Source organism: Desmodus rotundus, chromosome 3 (genome assembly GCF_022682495.2).
Source record: "Desmodus rotundus isolate HL8 chromosome 3, HLdesRot8A.1, whole genome shotgun sequence".
Taxonomy (NCBI): Eukaryota; Metazoa; Chordata; class Mammalia; order Chiroptera; family Phyllostomidae; genus Desmodus; species Desmodus rotundus.
In genome coordinates, this window is record NC_071389.1 from 28,627,330 (window position 1) to 28,641,901 (window position 14,572).

Below are 14,572 nucleotides of genomic sequence, written 5' to 3' on the forward strand. Positions count from 1 at the left end.
TCCTGAGCCTCCACTTTAGAAATGGGGTGATAGTACGACCCGCCTCGTGGGACGGTTTTAAGACTGGGAATGCTCAGGAGAGGGGTGGCCGCCCTCGCGCCAGGCCCACCGGTGTCCGGCCCACGCAGGCAGTCTGCAGAGGTCGTCCCACTTCGCCTGCATAGGCCTGTGTCACCAGCGCCGTTTTGTAGAAGATGGAATGGAGGCTCTGGGAGGGCGAGGGATTTGCTTAATTAAGTGACCCCTCCCACTGGGCCTCGGGTGTTCAGGAAGACAGGTCCCTCCCTGCTCTTAGTCCCCGCGGCTGTCACTCCTGACCCTGGGGGTCCGCCTGGACCCTCCCCTCCTCGGGGACCCTGCCCCATCTGCTGTCCCTCCTCTCCCCACTGGAGTGGCACCCTCTTCCTCTCTTCCCATCAGCATTTAAACATTGTCTTTCACATCTTGGGGGGGAAAGAAAGAAGTAGATGCGTCAAACCCTCCTCCAACTCTCCCCCTCCCCCCTCCAGGTGCCATATTTTCTTTATCTTCCCCGTCCCAGCCAGTCTTGTTTAAATAACCACTTAGCACCTCTCTCCACTGCCGCTCCTACTCCTTGACCTTCTTTGGTCTGGCTTTGGCACCCACGACACCACTGACCCTGCTCTTGACAAGGCCTCCAACCATACCATGTGAGCGGTTTCGTGCCTGGCCCCTTGGAAACAAACAGGCTTGAACTCCAGTCTCGGATGTGCCGCTCCATTGGCTGTGTGACCTTGGACAAGTGACTTGACCTTTCTGAGCCTGTAAACTGGGGATAATGATAATGAAGGACTAACTGAGATAAAGTACCTGGTGCAGAGTAGGTGCTTAGCGAAGTATTATCATCATTGCACACACATGTTTCTTTGCCAGGGGCCAGGCCAAGCCTGGATGCACGAGCGCTGAGCAGGTGGACTGAAAGGTCATTTCTCACGGTATTAGCCTTCCTGGAGCTGTTCATTGGCCTGATTAATATGAAATGGATCTGCTGTCGGGATTAACGAGGTGTTACTGCCTCTCAGTGAGGGCCTGGTCGCTCTGGTCCTATGACCCTGGGAGGTGGGATTCATTGGGACAGGTGCTGCAGGTAGGCTCCAGGTGATGTGGGCCTGGCGGGACAGTGCCTGAGCCCCCTCCCTTCTCCTCTCCCCCTGCCTCCCTGTGGACACTTGGGGAGACATCCAGGCTGTCAGAGGCAGTAATCCCGTCAGCGGGGGCATGGCGGAGGGGCAGATTTACAGGAAAGCATTCACCTGGGACGACGTCCAGAGATGCTTAGGAGGTCTAGGCCTTGGGGACTGCTGGCATGTGGGGGCCGGAAGAGAGGAGGAGTCACAGTGTCTGGCCTGAGCCTTGGGGCAGATGGAGGTACCATCGCCAAGGTGGAAAGCCGTGGGGGAGAGACAAATCTCAGGGAGATGCTGGGGCTGTCCTGAGCAGCCCTCAGTGTGCCTTTGTCCTAGCGCTTGGAATTGATGGGCGGCACAGGAGACCAACATGTAGTGATTCAAAAGTGGGCTCCAGCCTGAGTTCAAATCTCAGCTCTGCCACCAACCAGCTGTGTCACCTTGGGCAAATCCCTTAACCTCTCTGTGCCTCAGTTTTTTTCTCTATAAGCAAAAGTAATTGTAGCACCCACCTCATGTACCTACAGCTCTTTGAAGAGCACCTGGCACATAGTAAGCACTGTACAAGGGTTATGGATCGCTACTGTTACTTCTATAGATCTTTTTTGCCACCACCCCATGACTGCCACCTAGTGATGGCCGTGTGTGGTGACTTGGTTTCTCCATCTCTCCAGGCAAACCTGTCTTCGTTAAGGTCCCTGAGGACCAGACTGGGCTATCAGGAGGGGTGGCCTCCTTCGTGTGCCAAGCCACAGGGGAACCCAAGCCACGTATCACATGGATGAAGAAGGGGAAGAAAGTCAGCTCCCAGCGCTTTGAGGTATGTCCTCGGGTGGGGAGGGTCAGATGGGGCTCAGGGTCGGTCTGCTTCAGAGTCTGGTCCTGTATCCTCTCCCTTGGCCTTTCTCCCTGGGGGGTTTTGAAGGCTGGAGGATGGCTGACTCAGAGCAAGTTGTGACCAGGTGTGTGTCCTCTGGCAGGTGATCGAGTTCGATGACGGGGCAGGGTCCGTGCTTCGGATCCAGCCGTTGCGGGCGCAGCGAGACGAAGCCATCTATGAGTGCACGGCCACCAACAGCCTGGGAGAGATCAACACTAGCGCCAAGCTCTCGGTGCTGGAAGGTACCTGCCGGGGAGGGACGTGGCACGGTGGGTGGGCAGACTGGTGTCTGGGAAGAACCAGCCAGCCACCCCTGTCCCTGCCATGGGCGGTGTGTGTTTGGCAGGAAGGAGAGCTGGCCATTCGGGGCTTCACGAAGGCCAGAGATGAACAAGGTGGTCGTTGGATTCAGCCTGGACTGTCCGGCTTGTGCCGAGGCAGCAGCATGCCTCGTGTCTCCGTACTCTGCCGAGGCGGGCACAGCCCTGGTGGGTCTGGGTCTGGCCGGAGGTGGGGCTGCCGCTGTGTACCGCTTGGCTTACGTAGTTTGTGGCAGCAGATTGGATTTTCCTGTGGGCTTGCTGGTGGGCTTCAGAGAGCTGTGTTCCTGCTGCAAGGGTCCTGGATGGGGGGCCGGGGCTCTGTGCGTGGAGTTTAGTGTCTTCTCTCACTTAATGGCTGCTCCGTTCACTCACAAACACTCCCTAACGCTGCCTTGTGTCCAGAGGATCATCTGACCAGGCCCTCAGGACTTCAGTCTCCAATGAGTGCTGTGGAGGCAGCCCAGAGGACAGGGAGGCATGGGGTGGGGGGAAGGGAGCTTCTGTCTGAGCTGTGTCCCGGGGAAGAGTGGGAGCTGGGTGGGGCCCTTGCAGGAGGAGCAGCATCGGTGTGCCAAGACCTGGAGGCAGGAGAGAATGGAGCTTTTCTGGAGGGTGTGTGAAGCTGGAGGGCACAGAGAGAAGAGGGGGGAACAATTGGACACGTTCCTGGGGAATAGGAAGTGAGGAACTGGGTGGAGCGTGACGTGGTCAGCCCCCAGCCACAGTGGATCCGTCAGTCTGAATATGTCTGCGTGTGTTTTCAAAATGCAGAATCGATTGTTACTTTTAAAAAAAATTACAATAACAATACCTGTTCGCTATTACAAATTTGATAAGTGAAAAAAAGCACATAGGGAAAAATAAAAATCACCTGTTGTCTTACTTCTGCTAATAAGATTTGGCTAGTTCCTTATAGTCAGTTTTCTGTGCGCGCCTTATATTCTGTAACACAAATGGGGTCACGTTCTGCCCAGTGGCTTGTGGGCTGCTTTTTAAAAAAAAATATCATGAACATCTTCCTCTTCATTAAGTATTCTTCTGCATCGTTATTTTTAATGGCCGTGGGTAAGTGTCGCATGGAAGTGCCCTAATTTATTTAGCCGTTCCCTTATTGTTGGGCAGATGCGGCGTTCCTAGTTTTTCACTTTTATCAATAAGGTGTTGTGCGTGTCCGTGCAGCTGTGATGCGTTCACCTTCCTGATTATTTCCTTCTTCTAGATTCACAGACGTAGAATTGCTGCATCAAAACGGCACATGTATTTTTAAGGGTTACAGTATTTCCAGAAGATTGTGTCAGTTTATACTCTCACCAAGCAGGTCACGAGAGGGCTCTTTTCCGCACATCCTCACCAGCAGTGGGAATTAGCATTAAAAAAATATCTTTGCCAAGTTAATAAGCAAAAAATGACATCTCAATTTAATTTGCATTTCTTTGATTACAAGAGCAGTTGAGCATATTTTCACATTGGCCATTTTCACACTGTGTCTTCATGGGTTCACACACGCACCCATTCAGGAATTCCTTTGGTCTCTGTGTCTCCTGCGAGACAGGGCGGGGCCCTCCAGCTTCAAGGGGCCGTGGAGGACAGTGGTCAAGGGCAGGGGCTCTGACTACCTACTCTCTCACTTCGTGACCTTGGGCCATAACCATGCCTCTGAGCCTCATTTGTTCCACCTGTGTTCACAGGTGTACATGTAATTCCTACGGCCCAGGCTGGTTTGGAAGATGAAATATGATGGAGTTGAGCAGCTCACAGGAGTCTGCCATGGAAGGCAGCTGCTGGAATACTGGGCTGGAAGCCCACATCCTGAGGCCCAGACATCTGAGCTGGTAGTGCCTGGCGTCCGTGGAGCCTGGCCGTATCTGGGTGGTGCCGCCCCTGCCTTCTACTCCCACGGGGGTTACTTACTTGTGGGGCAGAGACCCAGAGGACAGGCCCTGGACCAGGGTCACTGATTGCTGCGTGCTCTGACCCTGCCACCCCTGTCCTCAGTGTCCCCACTCGTGACCTGAGGACAGGTATTCCAGCACTGCCTCCTCCTCCTGCTGGTATCTGCCCCAGCAGTAAGCCGTCCGCCCTGGCATTTGGGACGTGGCTGAAAGGCTGGACTGTGGCTGCTGCCCTGAGGGCATCTTCTCAGGCTCTCACACTGGGGAAAGGGCCTCCTCCTTGTTAGTGCTGACGGAGAAGTGCCCCCCAAGCCCTGGGCCCTAACTCTGGCTCTGGCTCTCCCCGTAGGTCCTCTGTGGGCACTCTCCTACCCCACCACTGCCCTGGGCAGCTTTAACTTTTAAAGGATTGAGGAGGGTGAGGATGGTCTTTCAGGGCCTGAGGGGAGGGGGATTCAGACTTTCAGGGACTTTCTCCATCCCGAGGGCCCCTCTTGGATCAGGGTTTCTTTAGCAGGATCTGGGATGTGTTTGTGTTTCTAGGGTGGGGGGCGGTGCCTGGTGAGGTGGCAGAGAGTGTGGGGCAGGTCTCATCTGACCCAGGCTCCCTGTGTGGGTAGGGGTGGAGCTGTGGGCCTGAAGGAGCCCCTCCTGCCCCTGAAACACAGCACCCAGAAGACAAAATGCTGACTTGCCGTGTTGGTCTGTGTAACCTTGACCAGCTCTGGGCTTGGCAGAAAGGAGTGGAGTGGGAGGCCTCAAAGGTGCCAGGGGGTGGGGCGGAGGAGAGCAGCCCAGGTTGTGATTAGCCCGCCACCCCACACTGCCCTGGCCCCTGGCCTCCTGTGTGGTCCTGAAAGCCCTGTGTGTGTAGGGATGAGGGGCGCTTTGGGCCGGGGCCACTCGTCCCAAGCCGAGCTCTTCCGGGGAGTAGCTGAGGGCTGCCTAGCGCTGCCTGGCCCAGGTAAGGGGTTGGTGCACCCCAAAAAGGGAGTCCAGGCCTGCAAGTTTGTCCCAGGCCCCCTGCTCTGCCTTGCTCCACACCAGGGCCAGCTGCCCTCACACTCAGCTCCATTGGTGCCTCTGGGAGCGGGCCTGACATGGCCTTTGCACCCAGCTCCCCAGGCAGAGCCCCCACTGCCCTGTGACACCCCGGCAGCTGCTCAGCAGCACAGGCTGGCTGGGGGCGAGCCCATCCCGGACTGTGAGGAGCGCAGAGCCCGCCGCCCAGTGTTCCTGTCTGAGTGGTAATTGAAGCCATTAGCGAGCCAGCCTCTCCCTCGCTGGGTAATGGCAGGAAAAGCTCTTCTCGCTCCACACTCTTGAGGCGGCTGAATCACTCCCCCTCCAACCCACCCCGCAGCCACCACTGAGACAGGGAATCTGACATTTTCCCTCTTTACGGAGGGGGAGCTAAGGGGGAGGGGAGGCAGGCCTTGTGTCTTGGCCTCTTCCTCCAGGGGGCTGGGGGGGCGTGAGGTTCTTGGAGCTCAGTGTGGCGGGCAGAGATTTCTCTGGGCCTGAGGGTTCCAGGCCAGGCAGAACAGTGGTCAGGAGAGCCCCAGAGGAGGCCAGGCAGCAGGGGTGTGGCAGGGCCCTGGTAACTTGGGTAGGTGCTGGAAGGGCCAAGGAGGACGGGGAGATGGAGGGTGGATGGGCTGGGGTGCAGGGATGAGCCGTTCCGGACGGGGCCTGGCTCTGGGTGCTCTGGGTGCAGGTGCGGGTGGTCATGGACACCGCGGGCGGTGCTGTGGGGGTGGGGCCCTGCCTGCGTGCACAGGGCAGTGTGTGTGGTGCAGTGTTTATAGCCAGCATGTGCCTTACAGGCTGTGTATGTGGCAGGGGGTGTGCAGCAGACTCTGTGTGTGTGTGAGCACGCATCAGGCGTTATGGGGGGGTGCGGTGTACGTAGCAGGTGGTACCTCATGCAGCAGGTGGTGTACATCGAGGGGGGGGTGCTGTGTACAGCAGATGGTACGCATCATGCAGTGTATGTGTGCACGCACATTAGACGCTGTGTATGTGGGGTGTGGTGCATACACAAGGTGGTCTGCACCTTGCAGGCTGTGTGTACAGCAAGGGGGTGGGCGGCAAGCAGCCTGAGCTGCATGCGTCATCAGTCCGGTGCTGTGGGAGGTCAGAGACACTGGGTCTGGGCTCACTGTCACGGGGACCCCACAGGATCCTCGATCAGAGCTGTGGGTCAGCTGGGACAGTGGGACAGAGAGGAATGTGGGGCAGAGCGGTTGGTCTGACCTCTTCTCGGTGCCTGTGATGCACCTCAGCGGTTCCTCTCCAGCCCCCCGGGAGGGAGGGTGCACCAGGCAGAGATCCTGCCCAGACCTTGGGACCCCTTCCTTTCCCTCCCCCTCCTCACCACCAAGCCCAGGTGCCTTTTACCTGTTCCCACCTGGCCTTGGTGTCTGCTGGCAGACCAAGAACACAGCATTCATGCCACATGGGCCCAGGAATCCAGGTGCCTGCACGGGGTGCCTGGTCTTTCCTACCTCAGGGCAGGTGTCAGGCAGTGCAGGGTAGTGACTGGGGTGGGGAGCAGTCAGCGCTGGGCCTGGGCCCGCGGGTGCTGCCCTGGCTCTGACCGTGGCTGGCTTGGGGACCTGTGGGGTGATGAAGAACCTCTTGAACCCCCCTTGACCTACCTCCACACATAATCCCTCTGGAAACAGCCCTGGCAACATGAGGGCGGATGAGCAACACACACCCCCGTCCTGAGCTGTCCTGGGCTGGGCCAGCCCAGAGCTGAGCTGGGAAGGGAGCCCTCCCTGCCCGGCCCGGGCCTGGCGGGGTGAAGGGCTTCCATGGGCAGAGGATGGCTTCCCGTGTGGCAGGAGGTGCCCCCTTCCTGTTGCCCGCATTTGTGTCTGGGTAGTGGGCTGGTTTTGTGGAAGCGGGGCCTGTGGCCTGCCTGGTTTGCAGCCACAGGAGACCTAGAACTCAGGCCAGCTTCTGCCTCTCCCCTTGCAGCTGCGGCCTGACTTTTTAGGTGCTTCTGGGTCCAGTGACTGTGGGCTCTGTGATTTGTCCTTCCACCGCCCCGCCCCCGCACCACGACCACAGTGGCATCTGAGACCATGCAGATAAGAGACCCTGCATCCATTTCCTGGAGAGTTCTGTGCCCCAGGCATGGGGGTGGGGAACATGTCAGGTAGGTGGGCACTGCCAGGAGGCCCTTGAAGGTCAGACCCTGGGTTTCTTGGTCCCTGGAATCCCCCATTTTTTTCTAGTTCTCATCTGCCTTCAAGGGCCCAAGTGGACTTCTTTCTGAATGGGTCCTCCAGTGGGGCGGCCAGTACGCCTGCCTCTTCTGTTAGCTGCAGACACCCTGGCACCTCCCCTGTGCCCACTGTGGCCCCCCACCCTGTAGTCGCGGGTGCTTACAAAGCCCCGCTGTGTGCACGGCCCCCTCGCTTACTCTCCTGTCCCCCAGCCTCGTGACCACAGTGGAGCTGGCAGCTCTGGCAGCAGGTGGTCAAGTTGGAGCCTCTGAATGACCCTGTGTGCGCACATCCTCCATCCTTGGTGAGGGGCCCCATCTCTCTGATTGCCAGAGGAAAGAGGATTTTAATCGGGGGAGTGACATGATCAGCTACATGCTTCAGAAATGCCCCTGGACGTGCAGAGTGGGGTAAAGGGAGGCCAGAGGGAGGGTGGGCAGCCCTGCAGCCCACACGACAGGTGGCCACGGGCCAAACCCAAGCAGTGGGTATGAGCGCAAGGGAGACTGGGTTACAAACCGTTTGGAAAGCGTGCTGGCCTGCCTGGTCCCCGTGGGACTGGGGAGGTGCGAGGCTCTGGGTTACTGGCTCCGTGGCCGGGTGGGTGGTGGTACTGTTTTCAAAGGCTCCGGTACGGGAGCAGGACCTGGTGTGCAGGGCAGGTTGAAGAGCCCTGTTAGAAATCTGTGTGTCAGGCGTGTGCGGGCATCCAGGGGAGGTGTTGAGGAGTTCTTGTTCAGATTCTCCTGGCACTCGGGACATCTGGAGATGGAGTTTTGAAGGCCAAGGAATGGCAAATCTCAGGGAGCGAGGGCCAAGGGGGGAGGAAGGGAGCCCGAGTGGAGCCCCAGAAGCCAACTCTTCATGGTGGGAGGAGAGTTTGCATAGGAATCTGGTGAGGGGGCCCTGAGAGGTCAGAGGCCATGGACGTCAGAGAGAAAAGAGGACATGAAGTGGGAGGAAGTGGTCAGCAGGGTGGGGTGCTGTCCAGAGGTCAGGCAGGACGACGCTGAAAGAGCCGTTTGGGCTTACCTCCGTGGACTCATGGCTGACGGTGGGGAGCGTGCTGGCAGGAAGCAGTGGGTGGGGCGGGGGTGGCAGCTGGGCCACAGGGGCCTGAGGAGTGAGTGGGAGGCTCAGTGTCTGGGGGGATTGGGCCTGAACCTTGGTCGGAGGGGGGCGGGTAGTGTAAGAGGATCAAAAGAACCTTCCTGAAGGAGGATGGAGGTGGGGAACACAGAGAAGTAGAGCCTGACACAGGCCAGGGCCGGGGCCTGACGCCAGAGCGCAGGTAGGGTGTGTGCCCGGGGAGTGGCCCCTGGGGCCCCTCGGTATGTGTGGTGGGAACGTCTCATCAGCCAGGCTGAGTGGGGCTGTGCGAAGTGCCAGGGAAGCCCTGAGTTAACAGTAGGGACTGGGAGGGGGAGGCCACGGCTGCCGACAGGCCCCAAACAGCTCAGATTCAAAAACAAAACAGGCTTTTAAGATGCCAAGTTTGATGAAATCTGAGTGCTAGAAGAGGTGGGAGTTTTCTCTTGGAAAAAAGCTGAAAATCGAGGCTGAAAGCTGCAAAGGGAGATGGACCCAGGGCCCCCCAGGCCCCCCTTATTTCCTGGAAGCCTGGGGGTGGGGCTGGGCTCTCTGGGAAGAGTAGGATCCTGCAGGTCTGGAGCAGCCTTTGGACTTGCTAGGGGATGTCTTGGCCTGCCCCTGCTGGGGATGCAGCCGCCTCAGGGACGGGGCCTGAGGTGGCCTTGGTTCCTCAGAGTGCGTGAAGGCTGGGGGAGCCAGCAGCTACTCACGAAGTTCCTTCACATGTCTCAACATGTCTTTGCGTTGTCCATGTGTCCATCCCTGTGTCTTCAGGTCTCAACACACGTGTAACTCTGACTGCCTGTCTCCACATGTGTGTTTGCATGTCGGTGTGCACTACCTCTGGATCTGCTTGCACGAGCCTTTCCACAGGTGCTCGTCACTGCGGGTGCCCCTCCACACGCACACGTAGGTCTGTTCGCACCTGTCTTTTTCACCACGTGCACCTCTGTGGCTGTACGTGTTTCTAGGTGTGTGTGTGTTCAGAGACGGGGTGAGACCAGGCCCAACACTCACGCACAGGGAGGGGGTCAGGCTTACAGACAGTGCCGCCCCAGGAAGCCTGTGGGTGTGTGTGCTGGCGTGTGCCTGCGTGTGCACAGACGCCAAGAAGCTGGGTAAGCCAGGGTGAGGCGGTCATGCTGACAGACGGTGCTGCCCACCCTGAGACCCTGCAAGGCATCTCCATCTGTCAGCCTTCCTGGTGCGGCCCCCTCCCTCTGGCCCAGACTCCGCCTCAGGCATCTCCGGCTCAGCTGACAAAGAGACCTGTGTGCTGTGTGGGGGCCTCAGCAGACCCCCTCCCCCAGTCACCACAGCCAGCCTGAGCTGATCTCCTGTCCACCCCCACCCTCAGCTCATCTATCAGGACCCCAGTGTTTTCCTTAGCTTCAGCCAGACTCACTTTTCCCACCCTCCCACAGCCCTTGCTCTGGCAGTCGCTCCCCCCCACCCCCAGAAAGCTCTCCCGCCTCCCAGGCTCAAGTGTTTCCTATTCTTACATCTTCTGCCTCCTCCAGGAAGCCACCGAGTGCAGGTGAACTGTGGAGGTGAACTGACCCACTGCTGTGAGGCCTCAGCCAAGCTCCAGTCCCTTTCTGACCCCTAGTCACCCAGCTCTCCAACCCGCACACCCGCTCACCTTCCTCTGCCCAGAGGGGACCGCAGGAGAGGGCGCAGGTCTCCCTCTGCAGTATCTAAAAGCCAGTGCAGTTTGGAGCAGGAGCCACACGTGCACATGTGCGCAGCCCCTGCGGGTACACAGAGGTCTGTGGGGGCAGCCCCTGGGAGCATGTGTATGCACCTGTGTGCACACATGTGCACGCAGCTGGATGCAGCTGCAGTCCACAAACAGCTGTGGAGTCTTGGGCTCCTGGTACCTCTCAGGTGCGCAAAGCCTTCTCCATCCTGTGTCAGGATGGAGGGACCTCGGCCCCAGGAGGGACAAACACTGCAGATGCCCTGCATTTAGGCTGCAGGTGTGTGAGCACCTCCTCCTATCGGTTAAGCAGGAAGGACGCCTAGGAGGGAGAGTCCCTTGGAGTTGGGAGGTGGGGGTCCTGGGAGGGGGCGCAAGGACTCCACCCAGGTACGGAGGGAGGGGCAGCAGCTGTGCTCCGCATGGACACGCGCAGCGGCGCTGCCGCCGTTGCTATGGTTACCGGGTGGCCTGCGAGGGGGAGGGGCCCTTCCTCCCCTCCCGCACCGCAGGACTGGTTTTGAACAGACTAGACCTAAAGGGTACATTCGGATGTTGGAACCTGGGTGCACGGCCTTTCCAGGGGTGGCCACATGTGGGGACTGTCGGTTCGTTTTGCAGTAAATGAAAACGCTGTGGCATGTGTGCAGGGGGCCTGCGGTGGAGTGGTGAGCCCTGGAAGACGGCAGAGGGCGTGGTTAGGGGGGCTGAGCCAACCTTGGGGAGGTGAGCTGGAATGGTTCCAGAGTGTCCCCAGGGGTGCCCTCACCTCCGCTAGCCCTGCCAGGCACTGGGTCCCACCACCTGGTCTCATCCCAGCCCCACCTCCCATCAAACCGTGTGACCTTGGGCAGGTTGCTAGATCTCTCTAAGCCCACATTCATTTATATACCTCAGGGTTTTGGAGAGATTAAATCGTTTTATTAAAGCATTTTAACTCAGTGCCTGTAAGGTAGTAAATGCTCCATTAACACAACCTTTTCTCCCTCGTATCTGGGCCTCAGTTTTCCTGATTGTTGGTGGTTCGGAGTGATCGTGGGACGCCTGCAGAGGAGTCTGTCTTTGTCTTTAGCCTGAGTGGTTCTGCCTGCCCCCCACCAGGGGACCCAGCTCCTGTGGGAGTCTGGGCGGGGGTGCTAGAGTGTGGGGGAGACTAGAGTGCGGGTGCCAGTCGGTGGGGTTTACAGCCGCATGCCCAGTGCTCCCCTTTCACTGTGTCCGAGGCGCATGGGGGCATCAGTACCGGCTGCTACCCTCGGCTGCGTGTGAATGTGCTGGAGGCGCCCAGGTGACAGTAGAAGGAAGAGACAGCAGGGGTCACTCCGGAGGGGCTGGAGCCCTCCTGTGAGACACGCTTCTCCTTCCCGAAAGGCAGAATGCCGCCTTGAGAGTTCTGCCTAGTAGCCTCCTTGGCACAGAGGAGTGGCGTTTGGGCCCTGCTGTTTTACGGGCAGCCCTTCTCACACGCCGGTTTGGGGCTCTGGCGGCAGTGCCTAAGGGATCCTCTGAGCCAAGGATGGAGCCATTGAGGGTGCGGTAATTGAGGGAGGAAAATTAATTGTCCTTAATTTGGCGTACATCCCAAAGACCTTCCCAGTGTGAGGAATTCAGAGTAGACTCCTAGGACGTGGGGCTGCAGATGTTTGTGCTTCTTCCCTTCTCCCTGATCAATACCTTGCTGGTAGAGTTGGGGTCAGCTGGCTGCTGGGCCCTAACTCTGGCAGGCCCTGTCCCCTCTCTGCACCCTCACCTCTGTTGCCTGGGGAGGGCTTAGCAGGTGTTACTGAGAAATCTCAGTCTGGGAGGAACTAGACTGGCACGCCGGTGGGCTAGGATGGCTCTGGCAGTCCTGCTCGCCCCCAGCTGCTGGGGAGAACAGGGAGGGTGGTAGGGGAGCCCTGGGCCTTCCTGTGAAAGCAAGTGGTAGCAGAGCCAATGGAAAACTGTTCCTCTGCTTGGTGCACCCCGAGTCCTGCCTCATTTCCATCCTCTCTTTTCTCGCCACTGTTTAAATTTTCCTTTTAAACATCAGAGCTGCAAGTTAGGGCTCTGTGGAATCATATGCGTAGCCACAGAGACTCTTGGGTCACGCCTGGAATTTGCAGGGCTGCAGGTCCCGCCAGTACTGGGAGGCTGGGGAGGTGAAGCTGTGCTGGGAGTCCTGCTGCTCCCCCTCCAGACCCCTGATGGGGTCTCCTAATGGGGCTGCAGCCCCTTGGGATGACCCTGGCTGCTGGAGCCTTGGCAGAGAACCCCCAGGGTCTGGCACCAGACAGAGGGGTATCTTGCTTCTGCCTACTAGGGCTCTTCCAGCTTTCCGTCCCTCCCTCACCCCTGCCTCTGAGAGTTTTCGGGCAGGACTGCGCTGCCATCCTTTACTTCTTTGCCTCTGAGAATGCCACGTGCCTTTTCCCTGGCACAGGAGCCTGCCCTCAGCACATGTCCCCACACGCCCACCTTGTGCCAGGCCTGCGGGACGGAGGTACGGAGCCTTGCTAGTCTCCTGGGCCCCCGCCCCCGCCGTGGAGCCCCACTCCCCCACCGGGAGACTGACAGTGGACAGTGTTCCCCTCCCCCTACTGGGCGCGCCCGGCGTCCACGCTGGTGGAGAGGCTGTGGTAAGCTCGCACAGCCTATGGTTTCCTCCTGGGGGAAGGGCCTCCTGCCCGCCCACCCCTGGCCCTGGCACCTGTCTGCCCCAGTGGCTGAGCCCTCGCTAGTTACCGTAACGTCAGCTCATACTCATTGACTGCAGATTCTTTGTCAGACACTCCTCAGCACCTCACGTGTATTACCAGATGCCCTTGTGATGGTTTACGAGGTAGGCGTTTGAACCCCCTTTTCAGATAAAATTGGAGCCATGGAAAGGGTTTGTAACATACCGAGGTTACAGCTGGTCAGTGGTGGGGGTGGGAGTCCTTCTTGGTCTGCACTAGTCTGGACTCTGTGCTCCCAAACCCTTCGCTTCCACGGGTGGGGAGACCCTCAGGGCTGGCGCAGGAGTCCATGTGTGGGGGGGAGTGCTGCTGATGTCTGTTCCTGCTGACCCATGGAAGGGACTCCCGTGAGCTGGAAGACACAGCTAGGGAGCTCCCCATTCCTCCCCCTGCCCCCATCAGCTGTTGGTGTTCTCAGAGCTTCTTCATTTCCTTAGCCTGCACACGCTCAGACACGGAGCCCAGGTCAGGACCGAGCGAGCAGGGAGGGTCAGGGTCACAGCTGCAGTAGCGACGGGGTCAGGGTCAGGGATCAGCGGCTGCAGGAGGCTCGTTGGTAGGGTTGGGGTGTTCGGAGGCAGGGCCAGAATCCAGGTTGTGAGGCGGGGCTCTACCATTCGGTGGAGCTGAAGGCTGGATGCAGGTAGTAGTGGGAACAGATGGGGGCTGTGGGTGCTGGACAGTCCAGGGGCCCCCAGGGAGAGTGCGGCTGTTGATGCCAGTGAGTCAGCTGTCAGCCCCATACAGCCCAGCGTCTGGGTGGCACTTTCTTCTATGACCAGGAGAGCGTCACTCCTCACATTTCCCAGGACCCAGAGAGAGAAGTGCTGACATCTTTGGTCTGAGGCACCGCCCCAGGGCCCTGTGAAGGGTTGGCCTGGGCAGGGGCATGCAGGGCTCTGCTTAGAAGTCAGGGATCTGGGAGAGAAGAACCTTGAGTCTTGAGGATCCCAGCCAACCTGGGAGTCGGGGGGGTCCTAGCCCTCACGTACACATCTTCTCTCCGTCCACAGAGGACCAGCTGCCCCCCGGGTTCCCCTCCATCGACATGGGGCCCCAGCTGAAGGTGGTGGAGAAAGCCCGCACGGCCACCCTGTTATGCGCAGCGGGCGGGAATCCAGACCCTGAGATCTCGTGGTTCAAGGACTTCCTCCCCGTGGATCCCGCCTCGAGCAACGGGCGTATCAAGCAGCTGCGTTCAGGTGAGCAGAGGGCTGCACAGACAGGAGGGGAGGTGTGGGCCCACACCCAGCACCAGCCTTCCTGCTTGGGCTTGGGTGCCTGGGGGCCGCAGGAGGCCTCAGCTTGGAGGTGACCATCCAAAGCTGAGCAGAGGGCACCCAGTGGGTGGGCCAGATCTTGCTCTAGACCTGCCTGGCCTGGGAAGAGAGCCTGGCAGTGAGGGCTAGTCCTGGGTGGTTCTTTACTGTCCTGGGATGGTCAGACTCCAGACTGCAGGTCAGCTCTGCTCCTCACAACATGCGTGTCGCGCCCAGCCTGGTGCTGGGCTCTGCAGCGTTGTTCTGTGGGTGTTCATCCTCCACCTTCCCTGCAGCCCGGCCTGAGTAGGGGGTCTGGATGGTGC

At 59.1% G+C, this 14,572-nt stretch overlaps 1 protein-coding gene across 3 annotated transcripts in view; it reads left to right on the forward strand.

The window, feature by feature from the left end:
- The window catches only part of PTPRF (protein tyrosine phosphatase receptor type F), an 82,567-nt gene that overhangs the window by 20,798 nt on the left and 47,197 nt on the right, over positions 1-14,572 (forward strand). For all 3 annotated transcript variants that reach the window (XM_053921777.2, XM_053921779.2, XM_053921778.2), the window contains exons 4-6: positions 1,823-1,968; positions 2,129-2,270; positions 14,001-14,189. In XM_053921777.2, coding sequence (XP_053777752.1) covers positions 1,823-1,968; positions 2,129-2,270; positions 14,001-14,189 — 477 coding nt within the window. The remainder of the gene's footprint in view (positions 1-1,822; positions 1,969-2,128; positions 2,271-14,000; positions 14,190-14,572) is intronic.